The 24,352-nt window shown below is 35.6% G+C and overlaps 1 protein-coding gene across 4 annotated transcripts in view; it reads left to right on the top strand.

Annotated features, from left to right (window-relative positions):
• Window positions 1–860: 860 nt before the first annotated feature.
• LOC136039592 (28S rRNA (cytosine-C(5))-methyltransferase-like) overlaps window positions 861–24,352 on the top strand; it is a 38,791-nt gene continuing 15,299 nt past the window's right edge. For 3 of the 4 annotated variants that reach the window (XM_065723452.1, XM_065723454.1, XM_065723455.1), the window contains exons 1-4: window positions 861–985; window positions 6,055–6,163; window positions 10,333–10,591; window positions 21,122–21,372. In XM_065723452.1, coding sequence (XP_065579524.1) covers window positions 6,062–6,163; window positions 10,333–10,591; window positions 21,122–21,372 — 612 coding nt within the window. In that variant the 5' untranslated portion in view covers window positions 861–985; window positions 6,055–6,061. The remainder of the gene's footprint in view (window positions 986–6,054; window positions 6,164–10,332; window positions 10,592–21,121; window positions 21,373–24,352) is intronic. The other variant, XM_065723453.1, reaches the window with a different exon arrangement.

The following is a 24,352-nucleotide window of genomic DNA, read 5'->3' as shown; positions in this document are numbered from 1 at the left end:
ACACTAGCCATCAACCATGCAGTAGCAGTAGTATTCTTGCAAGCAATAATATGCGTTCAGTAGCGTTCTTACAATTCGTTGACATAGCAATGAATTGCAAGAATACCCCTGCAATTGCAAAAATAACGTCTGCAATTTATTGACTCCATGTGTGACCCAGTAAATCTAATTTTTAGCTTGTGGGTTTTTTGCTTCTAAAAAGGACCCTTAAATGCTTAGGGAAGTGCATGCTATAGTAATTTTCGGCTATTTTTTCATGAGTAAAGTGATTTCAATTTCTCCAGAGTGTTTCATCGACAAACGGAAGTTTCACTGAACATGTGAAAATGTAGTTTTTCGAAATTCTGTAAGTCCCTTTTTTTCAACATTTTTCTGTCTGGTGTACTTTACACAACAGTTAATTACCTTGAGGTATTTGTTTTCTTGTTTATGATGCATTAATTGAGGTAACCAAATTTTTCCCAGGTTAATTTTATTGGCGTGATAAATTCAGCAAAGAGTTGGTTTACTAATTCAATTACCCTACTTAACTGAGATAGCTGTTGAAATTCCTGACATTGTACATTTTGGGCTCATGTGCTGAAAAGAAGTAATCTAAACATGTTTTGACCGCGTTCACTTTCAAGCTTTTTGAAAGTCATAAATAAAAGTCTATGTTGCAGTAGATACGTATGTCAGAAAATCCTAGAGAGCATATGGAGCGGCGGTTCCCACTCACTTAGCTCCCAAAATTTAAGGAAGGTTCCTCTATTTGGGTGAGCTGGCACATGCAGCTGGCAGTCGTCCTGCTTCTGTCTGCTTAGTGAAAAATTGGCTTTTTCAGTTATAACAATTTGGGTGAACGGGAAAAAAACATTATTGGCAATGTTGTCGTCAATACTTTGTTCAGAGCGAAATGTTAACAGCGTGGGAATAATTAAACAATTCTTTTGGATAATAGGACCTAAAGCAGTTTACAGAAAGCTTAAGATAGCCTACTCTACAGGTTAAACACTTTTAAAACACACTTTATGTAGTTCTTAATAAATCAACAGAAGCTGTGAACTATGTCTTTATCCCACAAGACAGTCAATAACCTTTCTCCTGTTTTCACTGTAGCCTAACACCTGCATTTGTTTACCAGCATCAATTGAAAATGTTTCTTCTCAGGGCCCCACTACGTAAATGTGTAACCAAAATTAAGTATGCTCCCTGAATTTTCCAGAGGCCAAGTTTTTATTCAATTTAATAGCAAGCAAGCCATGTCAACAAACAACAGGAATATTAATGAAATAGGCTAGCCTATATGTAGTCTATACTTTATGTTTGGAGATTAGGGGGATGGGTAAAGTAATTTGCTTTTTAGGAATGATATATATATATATATATATATATATATATATATATATATATATATATATATATATATATATGGGCTATGTTTGAATTTCGTTGTATTTCCTTTCATAGAGACCAACCTCTAAATCTAGGCTATTGACCACCATGATTTAGCCTAGATGAAATAGTATTGCATAATTAGCCACATTGCTATAGAATACATAAACTGAACACTGAGAGATCAATCATCTCAGTAGTTTCACTCACCATAACAAATTATTCTAGAAAAAACAACAATAATACCATCTTACTTGTTGTTCTTTCCAAGTATCATGGTGACTTTTATAATAATGCACAGCACCACCACCTCCTGATTGGTCAAGATATAACCCTTTGAATATTGAAAATTTCAAACATTTGCACAAGAATGGCTAGGCCTACTTGGGTTCAACGTATCTAAGTATAGTTGCTCTTCACTTTGGTAGCAGTAACCCTTGTTGCCAGTATAACATGTCTGGTCTCTGCTCAATGTCAAATTCAGTACTTAAGACTAGTCCTGAAAAAAGAGATCTAGGTATACTAATAGGTGAAGATTCAAATATCCCAAGGCCACTGGCAACACATAGTCTCAAGAGCAAATTCAAGCCCTGGTCTCCTTAAATGCTTTGTAATTGGCCACTCCTGCAAAGTTTTTCAAAGGCTATAATCAGGCTTGTATTAGATTTTAGTGCATGTCTCACCTATGTTTCCTATAAGAATGATATACACTAATTGAGGGAGTTCAGAGGTGTGCCACAAAGTGTATATCTAGCCTTGGCTGCTTCATCAACATAACTTAAAGATCAACTGACTACAGACCAATCAAGCAAACAGAGGGTATCAAACAAGCAGGGCAACTGCCTGATGGTGCTGAACAACTCTAAGTAAGTAAATAGAGCATCTACAGCTTCCACCACTCATTTTCAGTGCCACTGTGGCATTACATGTTGGTGTACAAATGTAAAACTTGACCTAATAGTCCCCTCTTACAACCATTTGAGCCAGGAACATAAAAGAGGCCACTAATATAAACTTTTAAAACAACCTGTTGACACACAAATGTGGCAACATTTCTTCTCTGAGTATGTTGTTTGCAACTGGAATATTCTTCAAGATGAACCAATGGTTTTGCCCACATCTATGTTCTTGAAGTATAGATTACAATGAATAGAGTCACAAGGCATGGAAATATGAGTAGGACTACCCATCCTGTCTGTTTATCCACTGATGCCAATATTGTCTCAAGTTTGTCTTGCTGGGAGGCTGTTGCTGTTTGTCATACCCTACCATGCTGCAGATTCTATCTGAAGCTGCTCATCTGTGGTGGTGTCATCTTTAAAGCACCAAAGAATAGTCACTACAGGCCATACCTATATTGCATTGACCATTACTGAGTGGGCTTAAATTGTATCTCTCTATTCAACAACATCCCCTCACCCCATTCAAGGACACTCTGGATTTGTTTGGCCCTAGAGGGAAGACTGACTAGGACTATCTTTGAAAATCAGTCATCCTTCATCTGAAGAATGTGTCTTAGCTATTTCAACCTTTCTCTCACAGTAGCCCTAGAAATTAGAATCAGACCAAATTTTTTTGTGTAGCTTGCTGTTTTAAGTACATCAAGATATGAAAACAACATCAACAAATTAGTTTGTTTTTAGTGTTATATATTAAACTATCAGGGGAGGGGTACATTGCTTTATCAGTAAGAAGAATCCCTGTTTTAACCACTTTCTAATTGGAGACTTTAGCATCAAGGTCAAGAGTAGATTTATAGCTTGGATGCTTCTTGGCCCAAGAGTTTTTGCTGCTCTTTTTGTGCATGATTTTCAGGCAAACACCCAAAAATTCAGGGATAATGGAGCACTGATCAGAATGTAAATGATGAGACAGAAGTAATGAAAGAGGGAGGTGCTACCAAACTCTCAGCTGCCATTCTTAGAAGAAATCTGTCAGTTTATAAGTGGACACTGAATTCCTGTGTTGTTATGAAATTGCTTTCCTAAGAAGAGGCAACAGAATGCACCTGGTATGTTGACATGGACTTTGTCAGATAGGCACCAGACAAGTATTAGTCATTAATGGATAGAATAGTTTTGCCATGTAATGTAAGATTTCTGCTTGTATGAATTTAAGGCTTTATTCCCATTTCCTTTAAATCATTCTTTATGACATCCTCCCACTCCAACTATGGATGACCTGTTTTCCTGTAGATGGTTGACCAAAAACAACAATCTTTGTTGGTAATCTGTCATCCTTCGTCTGCAGAATGTGCCCTGGTTATCTCAACCTTTCTCTCACTATAGCCTTAGAAAGCAGAATTGAATAACACTTTTCATACAGCCTACTGTTTGAAATATGGTCAGTCAGCCAGGTACCCAGAACAATCCATACACAATTTCTTCAGAAAATATATAGCAAATCTTCATTCACTTTTTGAAGTGCATAAACTTCAGAGTCATATTTGACCACTTTCATCACTGTAGCTTCCAATATTCTAATCTTGGTTTGTTGAATTATCTTTCTATTCTTCCAAACTTATTTTAATTATTAAAAAAATACGTTGAGACTTGGCTATTCTACTTTTAACATCTTCCCTGCTCCCACTGTCTTTACTGATAATACTACCAAGGAGGGTGTAAAGACTTGCTCTTTACACCCTCCCAGGAAGTTCCCATTTCCTTTAAATCACTCTTAATGATATCCTCCCACCCAAACCACAGACAACCTGCTTTCTATTTAGTCTAGATGGTTGGCCAGAAATGACAATCTTTGGTAATCTGTCATTTTTCATCTGCAGAATGTGCACTAGCTATCACAACCTTTCTCTCACTATAGCCCTAGAAAGTAGAGTTGAATCACACTTTTTGTACAGCCTACTGTTTGAAATATGGTCTGTCAGCCAGGTACCCAGAACAGTCCATGCACAATTTCTTTTGAAAACATGGAGCAAATCATCATTCATGTTTTGGAGTGCACATGTTTCAGGGTCATATTTGACCACTTTTATCACTGTAGCCTCCAATATTCTAATCTTGGGTTGCAAACTTATCTTTCTATTCTTCCAAACTTATTTTAATTGTGAAAAAACGGATGGAGGCTTGGCTATTCTACTTTTAACATCTTCACTGCTCCCACTGACTTTACTGATAATGCTACCAGGGTGAGTGAAGCTGCCCACCCAATAAATCTTTTTGTTACCCAACATCACTTTTTCATCTTTACATATTCCTAGCCTTAGTGACTTTGTTTACTTAGCATTTATTTTCAAGATTATTCTAGCAACTTGAACTTGTAAAACCTCTAGAAGTTATTCATTTTCCTCATGCTTTCATCTAGGATGCTTAAATCATCAGCATAATCTAAGTCCAGGGAAGTATCTCCTCTCCGTTTGATTCTGTGGTCTCCCATTGCCTTTCCTGTGTTTCTTAAGACAAAGTCCATCAAAATGATCCATTTAAAAAGGGATAGAACACAACCCTGTCTAACTCCTGATTTAATCTAAAACCAGCTGCTAACCTTATTTCGTACCTTAACTGCAGCAGTTTTATTCTCATGCATAGCAGCTGGTTTCATATTTAAGCAGGGTTATGTTCCATCCCCCTTTATATGGATCATATTGATAGACTTTGTCTTAAGGAGCACAGGAAAGGCAATGGGGGACCACAGAATTGCTTGTGGAGGAAACGCTCTCCTGGACTTTGATTATACTGATGATTTAAGCACCCTATATGAAAGTGTGAGTAAAATGAATAGACTTAAAGGGGTTTTGCGAGTTCATGGTGCTAGGATAATCTCGAAAATAAATGTTAAAGGGACTAAGTCACTAAGGCTAGGAATAAGTTAAAATGAAAAGATAACATTGGGCAATGAGAAGATTGATCAGGTGGACTGCTTCACTCACCTTGGTAGTGTTATTAGTAAAGATGGTGGGAGCAGTGAAGATGTTAAAAGTAGAATAGCCAAGGCTCAAGTTGCTTTTTCACATTTAAAAAAAATTATCAGGTGGGTAGCTTCACTTTCCTTGGTAGTATTGTTAGTAAAGGCAGTGGGAGTTGTGTTGGAAGTAGAATAGCCAAGGCTCAGGATATTTTTTCACAGTTAAAAAAAGTTTGGAAGAATAGGAAGGTAAGTCTGCAAATTAAGATTAGATTATTGTAAGCTACAGTGCTGACAGTGGTCAAGTATGGCTCTGAAGCATGGGCGCTCTGAAAAGTGGATGAAGATTTGCTAGATGTTTTCCAAAGCATTTGCCTATGGATTGTTCTGGGTATCTGGCTGACTTACCTTATTTCAGACAGTAAGCTGTATGAAAAGTGCGATTCAATTCTGCTTTCTAGGGCTATAGTGAGAGAAAGGTTGAGATAGCTAGGGCACATTCTGCAGATGAAGGATGACAAATTACCAAAGATTGTTGTTTTTGGCCAACCATCTACAGGAAAACAGGTTATCCATAGTTGGGAGGGTGTTAAGAGCAAGTCTATCAATAGATTTGGATGCAGAGGAAGCGTGCGTAGCTGTGTTGGCCTCAGGTGGCTTGGTGCTGTCCTGAGTTGTTGGCATTAGTAGTAGTAAAAATATATTATTCATTGAACTGAGTGCTTGAACTTCCTTAAATTTGACCTTATAAATGTCTTGTAGTTTTTTTGAGATGACTTTTTTCTACTTTGCATTAATTTTATCCTTTTTCTGTATCAGAAGATCAATGAAAGTTCCTGAGTTGTATATAACTGCATCTAACATCTTAAAGAGCCACACAGAGAAAAGAATCAGTTTGAAATCCTTGATCTACAACTCTAATTTTCAGGTTTGTTATTTTTTGTACTTTCATATTTTGTCTGATGATTTCATATTTTTATTAATCAATGATAGGGGTAAGACAAAAGAAATTTGCTGCACATGGTGTTTGAAAGTGTTTCAATGTAAAGAGCATTGAAAGCATTTTAAGCTTTTCTGAAATATAAATGCTGTAGAATGAAGGGAGGTATGTACAATTGTAAAAAGTGAAAAGTGGACAAAATTAAATTTTTAACCAGTAAAAAAAAAAAGAAAAAAAAATAGCGCCCCTTGCCTCTGGGGTTCTTCCTGTATTTTCTTGTTCATTTTGGACTGTCTTACAGTCAAGGCTGTATCTGTGGGATTACTGGATATCAACTCTCACCCCCAAAAATTTTCATCTGACCCATAAAAAAGTTAGAAAATGCATAAAAAATCATGTGTTTTGTAAAGTTTTTATTCCCCCCCCTGAAGAAAAATCCTGGGTAGGGCCTGGCTTTCAGCATTTATAGGCAAGTTACATCACAGATTAACAGCCAAATAATTTTAAGAGACTTCAGGACTAAATAGTTCCAGTTTTGTAACTACCTTAAATTCATGCAGGAGAAACAGTCAGTTTTTAAAAGAGTTACTTGTATTGCAGGAAATGAGAAGTAATCAGTTATTAAAAGGGAGGCTAATTTGTATTGCATAAAATTGACTTTCCTTGTCAGCCTAAATTTTTCATTCATTTTATTCATTGTAAGATTTTGTTTTAATACCAGATAGGGTTATTGCCACTGGAAAATCCATCATAAGGACTGTGAAGTGATCATATATCCTTTGTGATTTGCACTAATGTCAATGGAGTGCATTCAGATAATTTTTGGAATTTACCCACCCTGGGTGGGGTAAGCAAATTTAGCCCCTTTTGCAACCAGACTAAGCCTGCGAGGTTGCTGCTGGGTGATAACGCGTCTCCTATTGCAGAAATATATTAAACGCAAAATAAAACTTTTATGTTTCATCCAGGCTTTTTTATTATTTGTTATTACTTAGTCATTCATTTTCGTACTAACATTATCTTCACATTCTTATCTGCTGTTGAAATAGGTGATGACATATCTATTCTCGATGGTATTTGTTTTTCTTGTATGGGTAAATTTAAAATGCTTTTGCCTAATTTCAATTGTTGGCTAATTTAAAAACCCTCAGAGCAATAATAAAAAAAAAATGAATGAAAACAGTGTGTTTTGAACAGTAGACGTGTTAAACAAGTTCATTAAAATGCTCGGTAAATTCTAGACAAACAACTTTTTGCTATCCTGGAAAGTGTAGGAAAATAAAACTTTCAATAATGAATCAACAATTCGTAGGCATTTTCTCTGGAAAACATCTAACAAATTTTCATCTACTTTTTTGATCACTCAAGCTTAAGAACCTTATTTGACCACTGTCATCACTGCAGCTTCTAATATTCCAGTCTTGGTTTGCAGACTTATCTTCATATTCCTCCAAACTTTTTATAACTGTAAAAAAAATACCCCAAGACTAGGGTATTCTACTTTTAACATCTTCATTACTCACACCGTGCTTACTAATACTACTACCAAGGTAAATGAAGCTGCCCCCCTGACCAATTTTTTCGTTACCCGATGTCACCTTGTCATCATCACTTATTTCTAGCCTTAGCAACTTATTTTTCTTAATGTTAATTTTCAAACCAATTCTAGGAAGCTGAGTTTGCAAAACCTTTAAAAGTTCGTTCATTTTGCTCACACTATTATTTAGGATGCTTTCCCAGTTCTAAGTCAAGTAAAGTTTTTTCTCCCCATTTGATTCCATGTTCTCCCATCGCCTTTCCAGTGCTCCTTAAGAGGAAGTCTATCAAAATGATCCATATAAAGCGAGATCACTTTAATGTGTTTATCTGTTATACCATACTAGGATGATATCAAACACTCAAACAGAAGGTTATATGGAGAGTGGTGTTCAGTCCCGCTTTCTTGAGCTATAATGAGAGAAAATTTTAGATGGCTAGGGTTCTTCTGTGGATGAAGGATGACAAATTGCCAAAGACTGTCCTTTCTGACCAACCGACTAGGGTTACACAGAAAAAAAGGTCCGCAGTTGGGTGGTAGGATCTCATAAAGAAAGATTTAAGGAAAGTGGAAACTTCCTGGAAGGGTGTAAAGAGGGTGGCTTTGAATATGTTGGGATGAAGCAAGAGCCTGCATAGCTGTGTGGGTCTCAGGTAGCTTGATGCTGTGGTGTGCTGGTAGTATTAGTAGTGTTAATATATCCAGGGGCAAAAAGATGCCCGGTGAAAATATTGAGAAGCTATTATGTTAACCCTCTTCTGGTTTCTATGTCTTAGAATTTGATTACTTCACACGTCTATACCTATTTGAATTTAGACAAAACAACATTATACCTTCATTTTCAGTTTATTTTTCTCTGGCTTTAGTTCTGAAAATGCAATTCCTGTTATTCGAGTTTAAATTTTAAGCCATATCAATGGTTTTTTTTTGTCTAAATTTAGAAGATATGTTTGGAAATCTCATAAACTAGGATTAAGAAAAATGGTGAAAATGAAAATTCTTTTCTTGTAAGCAGACGATCTATTTTGCGAGATTTTACTTTTATCTAACAAAATTTTTAATGGTCATCAAAAGTCAGTGCCTTTTAAAATGAGAAGTACATGAGGTAGGTGCATCAGAATACCTTCACTGGACATACTTTAGTCTGTAGATCTGTCCCTGAAAGTTCCATTTTCCTTGCCTAATCACTTCCAAGATAGCGAAGAATAGCTTGATTCGAAATTTACCAAATGCTCATCATCAAAAGGGAAAGTCTACTATGTATGACTTTCATATTAGGAAGCAAGAATAAAGTAGCCACAGTGTGACGCACGTATGTCCTTCGGAGTCAATCCCCTTTCGTTTTTAAGAATTTCGAGGATGTGGGTTGAATATATATTAAATGCATCAGTTATTTGTCGAGTTCTGTCGTAACATTCTAGCTGATTTCAGGAAACGTTGAACCAAAAGATAAGATACGTTTAAATGAATTGGTAAATAAGCGAGGATTTTACATACTTGGGTTTACCTTTTTAGACAAAAGAATTTCTGTCATAGATGGTAATTAATTTTGCTGCAATTTATTAATTGATTGCTGAAAGCGATTTTGGGTACCCGACTGACTGACCGTATCTCAAATAGTAAGCTGTACGAAAAAAAGTTGTTCAATCCCTCTTTGTAGGACTATAACGAGACAAAGGATAAGATGCACAGGACACGTTATGCAGATTATAAATTGCCAAAGATTGTCCTTGTTGGCCAAACGAAAAGTGGATCGTCACCGAATGCGGTGGGGCGATGACGTAAAGAAATAGTTAAGGGAAATTGGAACTTCTTGGGAGGGTGCAAAGAGGCTTTGAATAGATTGGGATGGAGAAGGAGTGTAGATAGCTGTATTGACATCAGACGGCTTTGTGCTGCAGTGGGAGAGAAATAAAAAGATTAAAAACAAAAAAACTTTTTTTTTACAATAAAAACTTTTTAAAACGCATCTAAATTTGTTTACATGTACCGTATTTTGTTGCATTTCTACTTGTCGAACAAACATTTCGGGGGAAGGCACCCCGACCAAGGTAACCAAGAGCCAGAGAAAAAAAAATTTAGAGAAAAAAATGGGATTCTAATTGCAGGAATTATAGTGACTTGTGCCCCTCTGTATATTATTCAACCTGCACAAAGACGACTGTTTCTTTTTTTAGAGTTAACTTGGTTTTGAGGGCTAACTCTGTTTTGAGGGCTTCCTTTCGCAGGAATTTTATTGGCTTGTGTCGCTCTGTATATTATTCGACCTGCACAAAGACGATTGTTTCTTTTTTGAGAGTTAACTCGGTTTTGAGGGCTAAAAATGGATAAAAAAGCAAAATCTCTTTTTTACAATAAAATTTTTTTTTAAAACACATCAAAATTTGTTTACATGTACTGTATTTTTGTTGCGTTTTTACTTGTCGAACAAACATTTCGGGGGAGGGGGACCAAGAGCCCTTAGGAGAGAGAAAAAAACTGGATTCCAATCGCAGGAATTCTTAGTTCGCCTTTTCTTGTCACTAAATTTATTGTTAGTCTGTTGCAATAACGTTGATTGTTACTGATTATGGCCTTTTCTGATGAAGGAAAAGGCAACTGAAGTTCGTTTCACTTTCAGAACATAAGGCAGTTGTATGCGCTGTTGCATGAAGTAATAAAAAGTAGCGGGAAAATCGACCATGTCTTAGCTGCAGGGATTGTACATATAACGGAAAAGGAAAAATATCTTGCTCGATTTTTTCTATATGATATAGTCCTAAAAGGTCGAAGGGTTGCGTCCTCCCATCCATTGGTGAAGTCAATCGCGAAGTCTAGAAAAGAATTAACTGAGAAGCTGAAAGAATGTAATGAGCGAAAGATTTCTGATTTAGGAAAAGGTAGGGAAAGTTAATTCTTTTTTCTTTTTCTAGTGATATTTATTATGGAACAGCAGAAGGGCTATTTCGCTTCAAAAGAAACTCACCAGAGTAATGCCATATGGACCTTAGCGGTGTACAGCATTGCCATGTTTACTCTGCCAATATCATCCTACTTTTTGGTTAAAAAACTAACTGAAGATTATTTTGGTGTTCCTGAGACCAACAGTTTTATTTGGGGTGTCTTTTCGTCTGTTGTTATGATTCATATTATACTCTTCGGATTTGTTTATAAGGCATGGCAAGATGATAAAGTAGAAAGATCGTACATTGCTTTTAAGAATGACTAGTTGTCAGAAGAAGCTCTTCATTAACCTCTTTAACAAAGTTTTTAAATTAATTATTATTTTTTTCGTATTCAATATGATCATGTATTACAGTGTAAAATTATTGTCTTTTTTATTGTTTTTACTTAGAAAGAATGAAGAAAGCTTCAGTGTGCCATTTTACTCTTTAAGCATATTCAATCTGTCACTTACAAGAAAGGTCATTATAATAAGAACTTTAAAGATACTTAGCACATGTAAAGAACGGCAAATCCAGAAGTTTGGTTCGAGGGGGGGGGGGCTATGGATTACGAGGAATCTTTGAAAAACCCATCAACAATTTGTTTATATGTATTTTTGTTACGTCTTTACGAGTCAAACAAAGCTTTTATTTGGAGGGTAGGTCAAATCCTCTACCCCCTCCCTAGATACGACCTTGCATGTAAATAGATTAAAAATAGTGTATTACAAGTATCAAGAGGGATCGTTCCTAGTATGTCGCTAGGTTATTTCAATATGTTTAGTTTAGATTTTGCCTAGTGGGTATTTTCTGTGTATTGTATTCTAGTTTATCGCAATAAACATTGAAGTTGTTTTCGACCATTTTCAAGTAGACTTCAATTTGTTTAAGGAATTGATTCTGAGAAAATTAGAAAAATAAATATAATAGAATAATAAAAAATGAAATGGTTAATTTGACGTCTTTTTGAGGTTTTCGAAAGCTAATTTCGTTAAATCCACTTCTTAGGTTTTTTTTTGAAAATTTGAAAAGCACTTGCCTGTCTTAACTTTGTATAATATATGCTTAACAATGAAAAAAAAATCGATAATAATTACGGAAACCTACATAATAACGTCAAAATAGTAAAAGATCTAAGTTGGATGTGAAAAGAATTATTATTTGTAAAGTTTATTAAAATTTCTTGCCAGCTTCTGGGAAATGTGATAATGCTCGTCCGTTAGCGAGGGCCACTTATTTAATGCTCGTCCGAAAGGGCCACTGTTCCATTTTAATTCAAATATATTTGCTAATTCCAAAATATATTTGCTCAACCCAGCGTGATGAACAGTGAATCCTCAGAAAGAACCTCAACACAACTATTCCATTTTAATTCAAAATAATTAAAATGGAAATAATGAAATTTGAATGAAAATGGAATAGTTGTGTTGAGGTTCTTTCTGAGGATTCACTGTTCACCACGCTGGGTTGAGCAGATATGTTTTGGAATTAGCAAATATATTTGAATTAAAATGGAATAGTTGTGTTGAGGTTCTTTCTGAGGATTCACTGTTCACCACGCTGGGTTGAGCAGATATGTTTTGGAATTAGCAAATATATTTGAATTAAAATGGAATAGTTGTGTTGAGGTTCTTTCTGAGGATTCACTGTTCATCACGCTGGGTTGAGCAAATATATTTTGGAATTAGCAAATATATTTGAATTAAAATGGAATAGTTGTGTTGAGGTTCTTTCTGAGGATTCACTGTTCATCACGCTGGGTTGAGCAGATATGTTTTGGAATTAGCAAATATATTTGAATTAAAATGGAATAGTTGTGTTGAGGTTCTTTCTGAGGATTCACTGTTCATCACGCTGGGTTGAGCAAATATATTTTGGAATTAGCAAATATATTTGAATTAAAATGGAATAGTTGTGTTGAGGTTCTTTCTGAGGATTCACTGTTCACCACGCTGGGTTGAGCAGATATGTTTTGGAATTAGCAAATATATTTGAATTAAAATGGAATAGTTGTGTTGAGGTTCTTTCTGAGGATTCACTGTTCACCACGCTGGGTTGAGCAGATATGTTTTGGAATTAGCAAATATATTTGAATTAAAATGGAATAGTTGTGTTGAGGTTCTTTCGCGTTCAGCACATTTGGCATACTGCAAAAATGTTGGCAGTTTCCCAATAGCAAACGAGTGCCTCTTTGGGTTTTAAAACGAATCTGGTGCTTACTATGTCCTCCCGTGTGGGATATACTACTCAATTACGTGTCTATGTTCTTTCCAAATCTAATAATCCAATCACTAGCAAATGCACCCCCCCCCCCCTGATGGTCCTGTGTATAGTCCAAGTATAAAAACTGTAAGAAAATAAAAACTAAAATAAAATAATATAAAAACTATAAGAAAACACTAAGACAATGAAATTCTTGCTTTATACCATGCAGTGTGTTTTTGTTTATCAGATTGTCATGTTTCTGTCCATTATCATGTCCTTTTCAAATCATTTCATATGCTACAAATTATAATATTAATATTAACTGATTTTCATATTAATATGAAAATCATTTCATATGTTATAAATTATTAATGTATAAATTATAATATCAAATTATTATATAATAGTATAATATTTATATAATAATTATAATATAATACTGTTATAAATTATAATATCATTTAAAGTTCATTAACTATTTGAAGCTACAAGTGTTTTATTAATGTAGCACCCATTACCCTATTTTGAAAGTTAATGTTTCATATTTTTGTGGGAAATTAAGAAATCGGTTTGCTTAGCTTTTAAGTCTCTTTGTCAAAGTTTCTTCTAAAATATACGATGTTTGTTTTTATGATGAATCTTTTTCCATACTTAAGTGACTTCAAATTCATAAATAACAATAATAATATCACTCTCAATAAACTACTTCACACTGTTATATGATGATCAGGGATAGAAAAGGCTTAATTTAGCTATTTCCCTTGACCACGAGGGAAGATGTCTAAACCTAACCTCAAGGGAAAAAATGAAGTTAAGGGAGATACCCGTCGTAGTATTTTAGACTTTTTGGAGTGGTTTGAATCTTTACGTGGACAAAGGGGATTGAAGGGTGAGTATTTCTGTCTCCTGTCTCTGTCTTTTGATTTCTTGTTAAGTATGTTGCAAAAGTGCACTTTAGGAAATGGAAAAAATATGGGTATTTTTTTGGGGGGGGGGGTAGACCAAATACTGCTACTACTGCTGACAACTCATTGCAGCACCAACCCGTCATAGGCCAACATAGCTGCACAAGATCCTCCCCCATCCCAATCTGCTCAGAGCTTTTTTCTTTACACCTTCCCAAGAAGTTCCAATTTTTTTAAATCCTTTCTTGCGACATCTTCCATCCCATATGGGGACGATCTGCTTTTTATTTGGCCCAAGATAGAAGGCCGAAAAGGACAATCTTTGGCAATCTGTCTTCCTTTATAATAATAACAATAATAATTTTATTTTTGCCCACTCATACGAAAAGAAAAGCGGAGTAATACAAAAGAAGACAAGGAAAAACAAGAACACTCAGTATCAAAAAACAAAAGTAAGTAATAACTTCTTCATTCGTACTCGTTGATCAGAACTAGAGGAAAAAACTCGAACAATGTTTCCACCGCCTTTTTTTCCATGTTTTGTGAACGAATGTGTTCCTTTCTTAGAGCGGGTATCGACGCTAGAACTGGAGGTATTTGCAGTAAACAGATCGGAGTTTTAGTCTGTCAGTTTGCGTGAACCAGTCCCATAGCGGAGATACATAAAGCAGATGAGGGAGAGCAACCGATGCGGAAAGGTTTGCAAGAGTCTTCCTGTTAAAGCTAAATTTCAGAGAGACAAGCAACCATATCAAGAACGAACACTCTTGGTAATTTTCTCGATTATTAGTAAACGAGAACTTCTGACATCATGACCGTACGTTATTCCCAGGTACTTCATGGTTTTTCCAGGGAAAATTTTTTATTTGTTCAATCGTCACATATGTAGGGCCATTGCTTTACTGCTTGCTTGCCGAGGGACAAATTGCCACAAACTCCGTCGTTAGTGCGTTGACCCCTAGACTGATAATTTTGTAACCAGGTTTCAGGTGATCAATATTTTCTTGTAGAAAAGTTAGGTTATAGCTTAATATCAGCAGGTCGTCAGCTGAAGAAAGCAGGCTGTGGTCGCATAACTGCGCATAAACAGGATGGGGTATAATACTGATCCTTGACGAAGACCTCGAACAAGTCTAATTGGTCTGCTCAGGTGACCCCCTGTCAGTCTAACTTCAGCAAAACTGCCTGAGTACCAGAAAGATAAAAGTGCTATGACATGACCATTCATACCGTACTCGAGTAATTTCAGGAACACCTCGGATTCCACAGCTGAATCGAATGCATTTGAGATGTCTACGCTGCGAATAAAGAGGGAGGATCCCATTCTGTGGGCTTTGTCAATAGCTTTCTGTAAAAGCCTATGTACAAACGCGCAACTCAGGTTTCGGTGTAATCCGAACTGACGATAATCCAATCTACACTTCCCCGAAATTTCTGGAAGGAAAACTAGCTCGAGGGCTTTACTGAGAACACTTGAAACGGTAGTTGGTCTATATCCTCTGCACTGATTTTGATTTTTCCCGTTTTGGGGGATATTTGACAGAACACCTGCACAAAACGAGCTGGGAACCACACCGCAATCAACACACATCTGAAACAGAGCGATATGCTCAAACAAGAGGTCAGTGCCATACCTTAGGTTATCCGGACAAATACCATCGAGACCAGGTGCCTTTCCGCGTTTTAATTTACAAACTGTTTTACCTACGGCCGATTTAGATATCACAAAGGTATTTCACACTTTTAATAAGGTTTTGATAGGTTTTATCTGCAAAACGTATCCAATACACTTCAATCTTCTCTCATTTCATAAAAAGCTGGTAAAACGGTATTTTTCACGCAACTTACTGTTTGAAATACAGTCAGTCAAACGCGTACCCAAAACGTTCCGTTGGCAATTCCTCTGGAAAAAATCTAACAAATTATCCTCCCTCTTCCGAACTGTCCACCCTTTGGAACTGTATTTGACCACTGTCGTCACTATAGCTTCCAGTCTTGGTTTGCATACTTATCTTTCTATTTTTCCAAGGTTTTTCAAGTGTTAAAATCACTCTGTGAAAATTTTTACATTCTGTCCAGTTATTCCTTATTTAAGGATGTTGGAAAAGTGCATTCGTGTAAGCACATGAAAAATGCGCTTTTTACGGGGTAATCAGTTAAACCAAACTGTCGAAGGATATTGAGTTTACGACACAATGGAACTGAAATTTTGGGTCTTTTGTAGAGCATTCGTTCTTGAAGTATTGGAAAAAAAAATCTTCGTGTCAGACTCCTTCCAATATTTTACGACCACAGATTAGATATTGAACTCTTGTAAAAAAAAACAAACAAAACAAAATATTAAATATAGCATTTTCGTAGTTAGCGCTTGAAATTTCTGGCGTATAAAACTTTCTAAGCATCCAGAAATGTTTGATGTAACTTTAATATAGGTCGAATCACTCTTCTTTGCGGGGGGTGGGGGTGGGGCATTTTTCTGTCCTTCAATTTCTTCCCCAAATTGTTCTGCTCCTAAGAGAACATATTGGTTTTTCTGTCGCTTTTATGCGCTTGTTTTCTTTTTTTTTTGGAATTCCTCAAGTATAGGGAGTGAAAGTATTGGTAGAAATAGGGATAGATGGTATCCTAGCCTAGGTAATTTTGGTGTAGGAAAAGAAAACAGTAATGGCTATAGGCTTATGAATTTTTAGAGGTTTTACGAGTTCAGGGTGCTAAAATAGGCTTGAAAATTAATGTTAAGAAGACTAAGTCACTAAGGTTAGGAATAAGTGAAGATGAACAGGTGACCTTAGGTAACGAAAAGATTGATCAGGTTGGGAGCTTCAGTTACCTTGGTAGTATTATTAGTAAAAATGGTGGGAGCAGTGAAGATGTTAAAAGTAGAATAGCTAAAGCTCAGGGTGTTTTTTCACAGTTAAAAAAAGTTTGGAAGAATAGAAAGATAAGTCTACAAACCAAGATTAGAATATTGGAAGCTACAGTGATGACAGTGGTCAAATATGGCTCTGAAACATGGACACTCCGAAAAGCAGATGAAAATTTACTAGATGTTTTCCAGAGAAATTGCCTACGGATTGTTCTGGGTACCCGGCTGACTGACCGTATTTCAAACAGTAGGTTGTACGAAAAGTGTGGTTCAATCCCGCTTTCTGGGGCTATAATGAAAGAAAGGTTGAGATGGCTAGGCCACGTTCTACGGATGAAGGATGACAGATTACCGAAGATTGTCCTTTTTGGCCAACCGTCTGGGGCTACACGGAAAGCAGGTCGTCCTTGTCTGGGTTGGGAGGATGTCATAAATAAAGATTTAAAGGAAATGGGAACTTCCTGGGAGGGTGTAAAGAGGGAGGCTTTAAATAGATTAGGTTGGAGGAGGAGCGTGCGTAGCTGTGTTGGCCTCAGGCGGCTTGGTGCTGCAGTGAGTTATTAGTAGTAGTAGTAGTAGTAGTAGTATAGGGAAATATCACGAGTCAGTTTATTTGAGCTAGTTTTGCAGACATACGTTGCATGCACTACGAAGCAATAATTATTGTTTGTTTAAGTTTTTACTTTTTTTTGTCCATCCTTAAAAAACATAGTTTTTAAAAAGTAAATTTGGAATTAAAGGCTAGACAATTCTGACAAAGAAAGTTCTTGGGCACAAAGAATCTTATGACGTAATGTTCGTTTAACCTTCTGAATTCCGGCCCCCTTTGCCCAAGGCTTCATATGCGTTTCAGGTCAATTAAGATATTCGGCTGTTGAGTCTCCTCGGCTATAGGAAGGACCGATTTCAAAGGGACCAATCCTTTGAACAACTTTTCGTACATTAGGCAGCTATCCTCCTCCACTCCTATAAAATGACCCCGCCCCCTTCATAGTAGTTGACGCGCATTTACACATCATTACATGTAATTTTACAGAATATGAAGCCAAATTGGTTAAGTTAAATGAAGCTTAAAATAAATGTCAGGAACCATTTTCTGTTACAAAAAGGGGGGTATCACCCCGCAGCACGCTTATCCAGGCTTATATTAAATGAAGGGAGATGAAGAATTAATTCTTACTCCCCCTCGCTATGTCTTTTCTATATTTATCTGGAGACTAATTGATATTTAGACAATTTGGGCATTGGAATACCCTCTATTATGCATTCTTCCCCCCCGCCCCCCGTCCGAACAATGTTCGGACGGGGTGTGGGGGTTTCTGTGGGTGTGGGGGATGTATACGCCATTTCACGTGTTTATTTCACTCTAAAATGCTTTGAGCCAGACACTAGGTAAACTCTCATAATGAGAGGGATAAAGAGAGTAGGTAGTGCCCCTCGTGTGCAGGATTAAGTCTGTTCGTTTTTAATTTTGTCATTATTTCACTGTGTTGGTATATCGTTTGGATTAAAAAAAATTCTTATTTAACATCAAACTTAAAAAGAACAATAGCTGTTACTAATGAGGAAATAAAACCTAAAGCAAATGGGAATTGCAATCACAGATGAAGTCAAACATAAAATGAACAGCAATTAAGGAAAAACAAGTCCTGTGGTGCAGAACTATCCAAAAGCCTTGAGGCAGCGTTGCCACGGTAAATTGAAGATTTACTTGCGAAAAATGTCAATGTTAAAAAACGAAAAAAAAATAAGAACTTGAACAATGACAATCTATAGACAGACAAACTTTTATTTGTATTTTGATTTCAGTAAAGCTGAAATGGCTTTCTAGCTCCGCTGTTCTCAATGTTTTTTGTTTTTTTCCTGACACACCTAAGTTTCATAAAAAATGTTTGCCAACCGAGAAAAAAAGGATGGACACGAAAAAATGTCAAAATCTATTAGATCCTATCACTAAGGAATGGACAAGGAATTATTTAGTAATAGCTGTTAATTGTTAACAGTAGCTTGTATGTCCGGACGAATATTAGACAAATATACCCGCATTTCTTCTTCAACATATTGTAACCTCTCTCCTTTTCTTTCTTTTTATCCTTTGAAAGAGTAGAAGAAATAAACTTGCATAAATATAAGGTAAAAAACTTCAGATATGTGGCACAGTAACATAATATTTGCGGCAGGGGGCTGGGCCGCGGCGCATAGTTAGAGAACCACTGCTAGTCTTGCAATTGGAACTTGTAATTCTATACTTTCGCGTCGCAATTTTGATTCTTTTTAAATTTGACTTCAATGTAGTTTCATTTCGTTTCAGGTTGGATTTCTTCACCGAGGGATTTTTGTTAAAGGTTTAAATATGCTCTTTACCATCTGCGGAGAAACTTTTGTTTTTACTCAAATGTTGTTTTTTCTTTGTTTTTTTTTATTGACTTAACTTTGTATTTAGGCTATTACTAGTGAAACCCGACAAATGAGTTTTATTAACAATAATAACACAAATTAATAATTTAAACATGGTATTAGAGGTTATAGTAAGACTGGGCTTTGTAAAAGTAGTTGTACTACAGGTTATGGGGATGGAATAATAGGACTAGGGGTAGAAGCAATCGTTTTGGAATACGGAATTATAGTGTGGCTATAGAACTAAACATGGTAAAAGTAGCGGGAGCGCCAGAATGGTCTGTGTAGGGATAGCCATAAAAAAGTCGTTGGAATAACATTAATAGTGGCTATGGTAAAAATCCTCGGAGTAAAATCTCAAACGGCGGCAGTAGTCGTGCTCCTAACACCCTCTCACCCCAATATTTGGGCCATTGATTATTTTCTTGAAGTTTAATCTAGCTAACGAAAAGACGTTCCAAAGTCATTGAACGTTAGTTTATTGTAGCAAGGAAGAGGTAGATATACTGGAGCTGGTTCTCTATGTGACAATAAAATGCTTTGATTAAATTAAATTTCTAATAAAGTTCAAGTTACACCCATTTCTTTAAACAGGTTTGCAGGAGGGGGGGGGGGGGTAAGCCCAGCCCTTATGTTTGTTAATCTGTCCTGGCAACCAGCGTTACCACTTCTACCGATTTTCCAGGAAATCTACCGAATTCTCAATCCATCTCCCGACAAAAAAGTTGCATATACCAAAAATGATTTCGATTAAAAAATCTCTAGGGTTCTCAGGCTGAATGTCATCGATCAGTTTTTTACAGAAAATTGCAGATTGCAGAAAATTGCAGGTTTGGCAGAATCTTTGAAAAGAAGAGAGGTAACGCTGGTAGCGAATTTAATCTTAGACATTTGAGGCAGTCTAATTTTGAGAGCAATTTTCTGTACTGGCTACTGACTATCCCCCTAATTTTAAAGTGTAGGCTGATAACCAATAGCCTAATTGTTAGCTTTGCAATCAGTCTATTTGCTGTTATAGTTCTAGGATTTTTTTCACAAAGAATATAATGCAATTTTTATAGTTTATTTACTTGCTCATCTAGAGTTAGATTTATGCTAAGAAATGCATTCAGTACATTTAGATATAATCCTAAGCTATTACAACACCCCCTGTCTTAATTAATTGGATTGTGATAATGTAGATGGCATTGACCGTTGGAAATTGGATCAAAGGAGCCATTGCTTTTCCTTGGTATTTGTGACTAATAGTATGCTGCCTGGTCGATATTTGTCAGCTTTTGAGAATTAACTCTAATCGGAAATCGAAGTCAGGCAACTAGTAGAATGTATATCCGGCTAGTGGTACTTAGTGTTAGATTCAAGTTATTACCCTCATGAGTTTAAAACCCCCTATGAATTTTGCTATTTTGTAAAACAATTACTTTGTGAATTTAACATTATTTTTTGAAACCTAGAAAATTTGATTAGGACAATAGGAGCATGATAATTCGTAAACAATTTATCTTTTCAGCCGATATTCTAGATAATTTTGATGACGCGATCTTATGAGCCAACTTCGGTGTTCAGAACATACTCAGGATTGGCGGTGGTTTCAGTGTTCGGAAGCTCCAAGTCCTTTTTCCCCCTTATCGTTATATACGACCAAGAAAACTAAAATAGAACTCGCTAAAATAGATTATATTGCTGTTTTTCGGGGATCCTCTTCAAACACTAAAAAATAATTTCCAGAAATATCCCTTTTATACTTGTGATGTTGCCTTTGTTTCCTTTATCTACGACCCCAATAACCCCATAGAAGACACTTTTTTATATTTGTTATCACATAATGAACTTTTAGTTTTCCTTCCGCCTTCTCCGCACTTTAAGGACGAATTTGGTACATTTTGCGTATAGGTATCGATGCCGATTTTAGATGTATATTAATAAGTGCGTCTTCTCTATCGAATGTAGAAAAGATCATTTTTGTTACTATTCGTTTAAGGTCTGCCCTTCTTTTGTCTTATATTTGTTGTTATATTAGTTTGACTCAAATTCATTAATAAAACAGCTATAGTTTCGCTTTGCCATTTTTCTGCCACCTCTGTAAACTATTAGAATGTCTTGTCTTCACAGTGCCAAGATATGCTCGAGTAAATACTTTAAAGGCGGAAGTAAGAGAAGTGATCGAAATTCTAAAGAGTGAAGGCTGGATTTTGAAGGATAAAATTATATCATACGAAGGATTTCTGGATGTGGTCAGAGGTTTATCAGAAGATGAATTCATCGTTGATTTTCATTTAGAATATCTTCTTGTCTTCCACAGCAACACAGATTTTCATGATCACGAGCTTGTGAAGACCGGTGTTATTCTCCTCCAAGACAAAGTAAGTTTTATTGTAATTTTATTGTTCCAAATTTTTTAAGTCCTTAAAAAAGTTTTATGAGTAATTTTAATTTTAAATGAGTAAAATTTAGTTAAATTTAATTTCAGAATTATAACTTAATTCAAACTATTTAATTATTGATTCGGAATTTTAATAAAAATTGAAATTTAATTTAAAAACGAATAAATTTGGAAATTTTTAATTAGTAGGTTGCCATTTTTTTTTAAAGTAGGTTTTATCCACATATGTAAAATTTTTATATATTTGAGTCCACAATTAGACGGTCGAGGCTTCTGTTTACGCTCATAGCCTATTTCTTATTCTTCTCCTCAGTTTCCATAGTCGACAAACCGGCAATCTAAATATTTGTATAGCACGGTTGAAAACTGTCCCAAATAATTGGTACAGCAAAAGAATAAAAAGAATTGATTTATGGGCCACAATACGAATTCTTTTCTTTTGTTTTTAAGAAGCGGTAGCAAAAAATCCTTAACTTTTTCTTGGATCCACCTGAGGCACCCAGGACATCAAAAAGGATCCCACAACCTTCCTGCAGGTTTGCTGCTGGCAGTATATCCTCTTACAGACGCTGGATTGAGGTATCCAGGTTTCGCAGATCTGTCTGGTACATTCGGTGCAAGGTCTTTATGAGTCTGGCTCTCCGGTGTGAACCTGACGATTGCCAGTGGAATACTGCATTCGGTAGCCAGGGATTGTCCATATATTGTACGGGCTTAAAGTAATTCCATCAGTTAAGTCTTATGACATCTATCATAAGATGCTGACTTGAATCGTCGAGGATAGATTGGTTGGTTATTATCTACTGTCAAAACATAATTTGATATATTTTATGTAAGGGAATTGTATGGAAACAAAGGATTCGAGTCTTAATTTGTATCGTGAAAAACGAGTCCGTAGTTGGTTTTTGTCACCAACTTTAATAATAAAATTGAGTCCCTTTTGCAGAATTTAACTTTTGAATATGTTTCTTTCGAGATGTTTATCAAAGACTAGTAGTACCCAGAATTACTATTACTTCCTTAGTAAGCCGTATCCAAGGAGAGGTTTACAGGTTTGAACCCCCCTACCCCCGTGCTTTTCATATTAATTTTTTTGTAACTCAACCTACACCCACCCCCGAATAAAAATCTTAAATATGCCCTTGCTTCTTTGCCATTTACTTTATTTTTTAAGAGAGAGAGAGAAGGGATTATTCATTAAACAGATAATAAAAGGAATGGTTACTACCTCCCCTAAACAGCAAAGCTTGCTCGAGGGGGAGGTAGAGAAAACAAAATATATAAAATAAAATAACACTAGGCCACCATCACCACTAATACCACCACACTCAACTATAAATATGGGAAGAAAAAAAAAACATATTAAAAACTTCGTAGGAAATTCAGCTTCATAATATAATCAATTTTATTCCTTCTTAGATGTGTGATTTTCCAACGCGGTATGTGCCACCTTTGTGGAAACTGGTAACAAAAATAGAGGAGGTCGTAGTTCGTAGTTGCCACCTTAGTATAAACTGGTTATAAAAATAGAGGAGTCCGTAGATGAAATTGTTCGTAGCAACGAGCTGCAGGTAAAGAGCGACCCATGTCAATAACCAAAATCCTTAAAAATGTTTGTTTTATGTAAAGAATTTAATCTTCAAGGTAATCCTAAAAATCTAAAAATACCAATTTTAATGTTACCCATTCAAATTTATTAGTAGAAGTAAATTTATGTGATTTTAGGAAAGGGAGGTGGTTGCCCCTAAAAAATAGAGCAATCTTGATGGAAATTACGCCATTAAATTAACTTGTCCTCCCCCCGCAAGTTCCTTAAGATCCAACGCTGTAACGCAAGAGCAATTTGATAAAATTTAATTTTTTACAATTGTTTGACAATGAACGAACTTTTTGATTCACATTTGTTTCAAATAATGGCATTTATTTCCTGTTCAAACATTTGAAGTCATTCAGCAAATAAAACATTAATAATTGATGACTGACTATCTTTGTTCCTCTGTAAAATTCTTTCAGTTATTATTTATTAAACTTTTTATTAATTTTATTTATTAAACTGTTATTTATTATACTAAGTTATTATTTATTAAACTTAATAGATTTATTATTTATTTATTTATTAAACTTGGGGTATAAAGAGGAATGTGTGAGGGGGTTGGCATCCCATTCAAATACTGTATAATTTATTTCTGTTTTAGGATTTTGATATCGTTTTTTACTTTTTTTTAAAAAAAAAAAAATCATAAAGCGCTATATTCTTCTGAAAAAGAAACATTTATAGAAACAGATATTGCTTGATTAGTAATAATCTGCGCAAATTTTCATTTCATTTTTTATTTCTACTCGCATTGCTCTGCATTGTTAGTTCCCATTCTTTTGCTCAGTCTCTCATAGGCTGTTGAATAGTAGATGTGGAATCCAGTCAATATTGGTTGGTGATGCCCCAATCTCGTGAGGGCCATTTTGTGGATATTTAATGAAGACCTCGCATTGCCCGATGCTAAGTAAAGCTTTTTTTAAACCTTCATTGGTTTTTTTCAACCAGCCATAATTGGTCGTTTTTCTATCGTTGGTAAATAGAAAGCCTTCTACCATAAGTTGTAGCATTATGTAAAACTCAATAGCTTGTGTAAAAAAAAGTTCAACACATTCTTTTATAAATTGGAGGAATGTTTAAGGATCTACATCTTGTGTAAAAAAAACGGTCAAAGATATTCATACCTTCTACCATAAATTCTTGTTACATTTACTGGAAAATGTAAGCTATATCATCTTGTTTCTAAAAAATGCTCAGTATCTTTATCATAGATTCAAGGAAAATGTATGGCTCAGCATCTTTTGTCTAAAAAATGTTCGAAAATGTTTAATGTCTTCTGTCGCAGATTCGAGAAAAATGTAAGGCTCAATATCTTTTGTCAAAAAAAAAAAAAAAAAAAAAAACGCTCAAAACTGTCTGTCATAGT

The sequence above is a fragment of the Artemia franciscana genome, chromosome 19 (assembly GCF_032884065.1).
Source record: "Artemia franciscana chromosome 19, ASM3288406v1, whole genome shotgun sequence".
In the NCBI taxonomy this organism is placed as follows: Eukaryota; Metazoa; Arthropoda; class Branchiopoda; order Anostraca; family Artemiidae; genus Artemia; species Artemia franciscana.
This window is presented reverse-complemented; position numbering and strand designations above follow the sequence as displayed.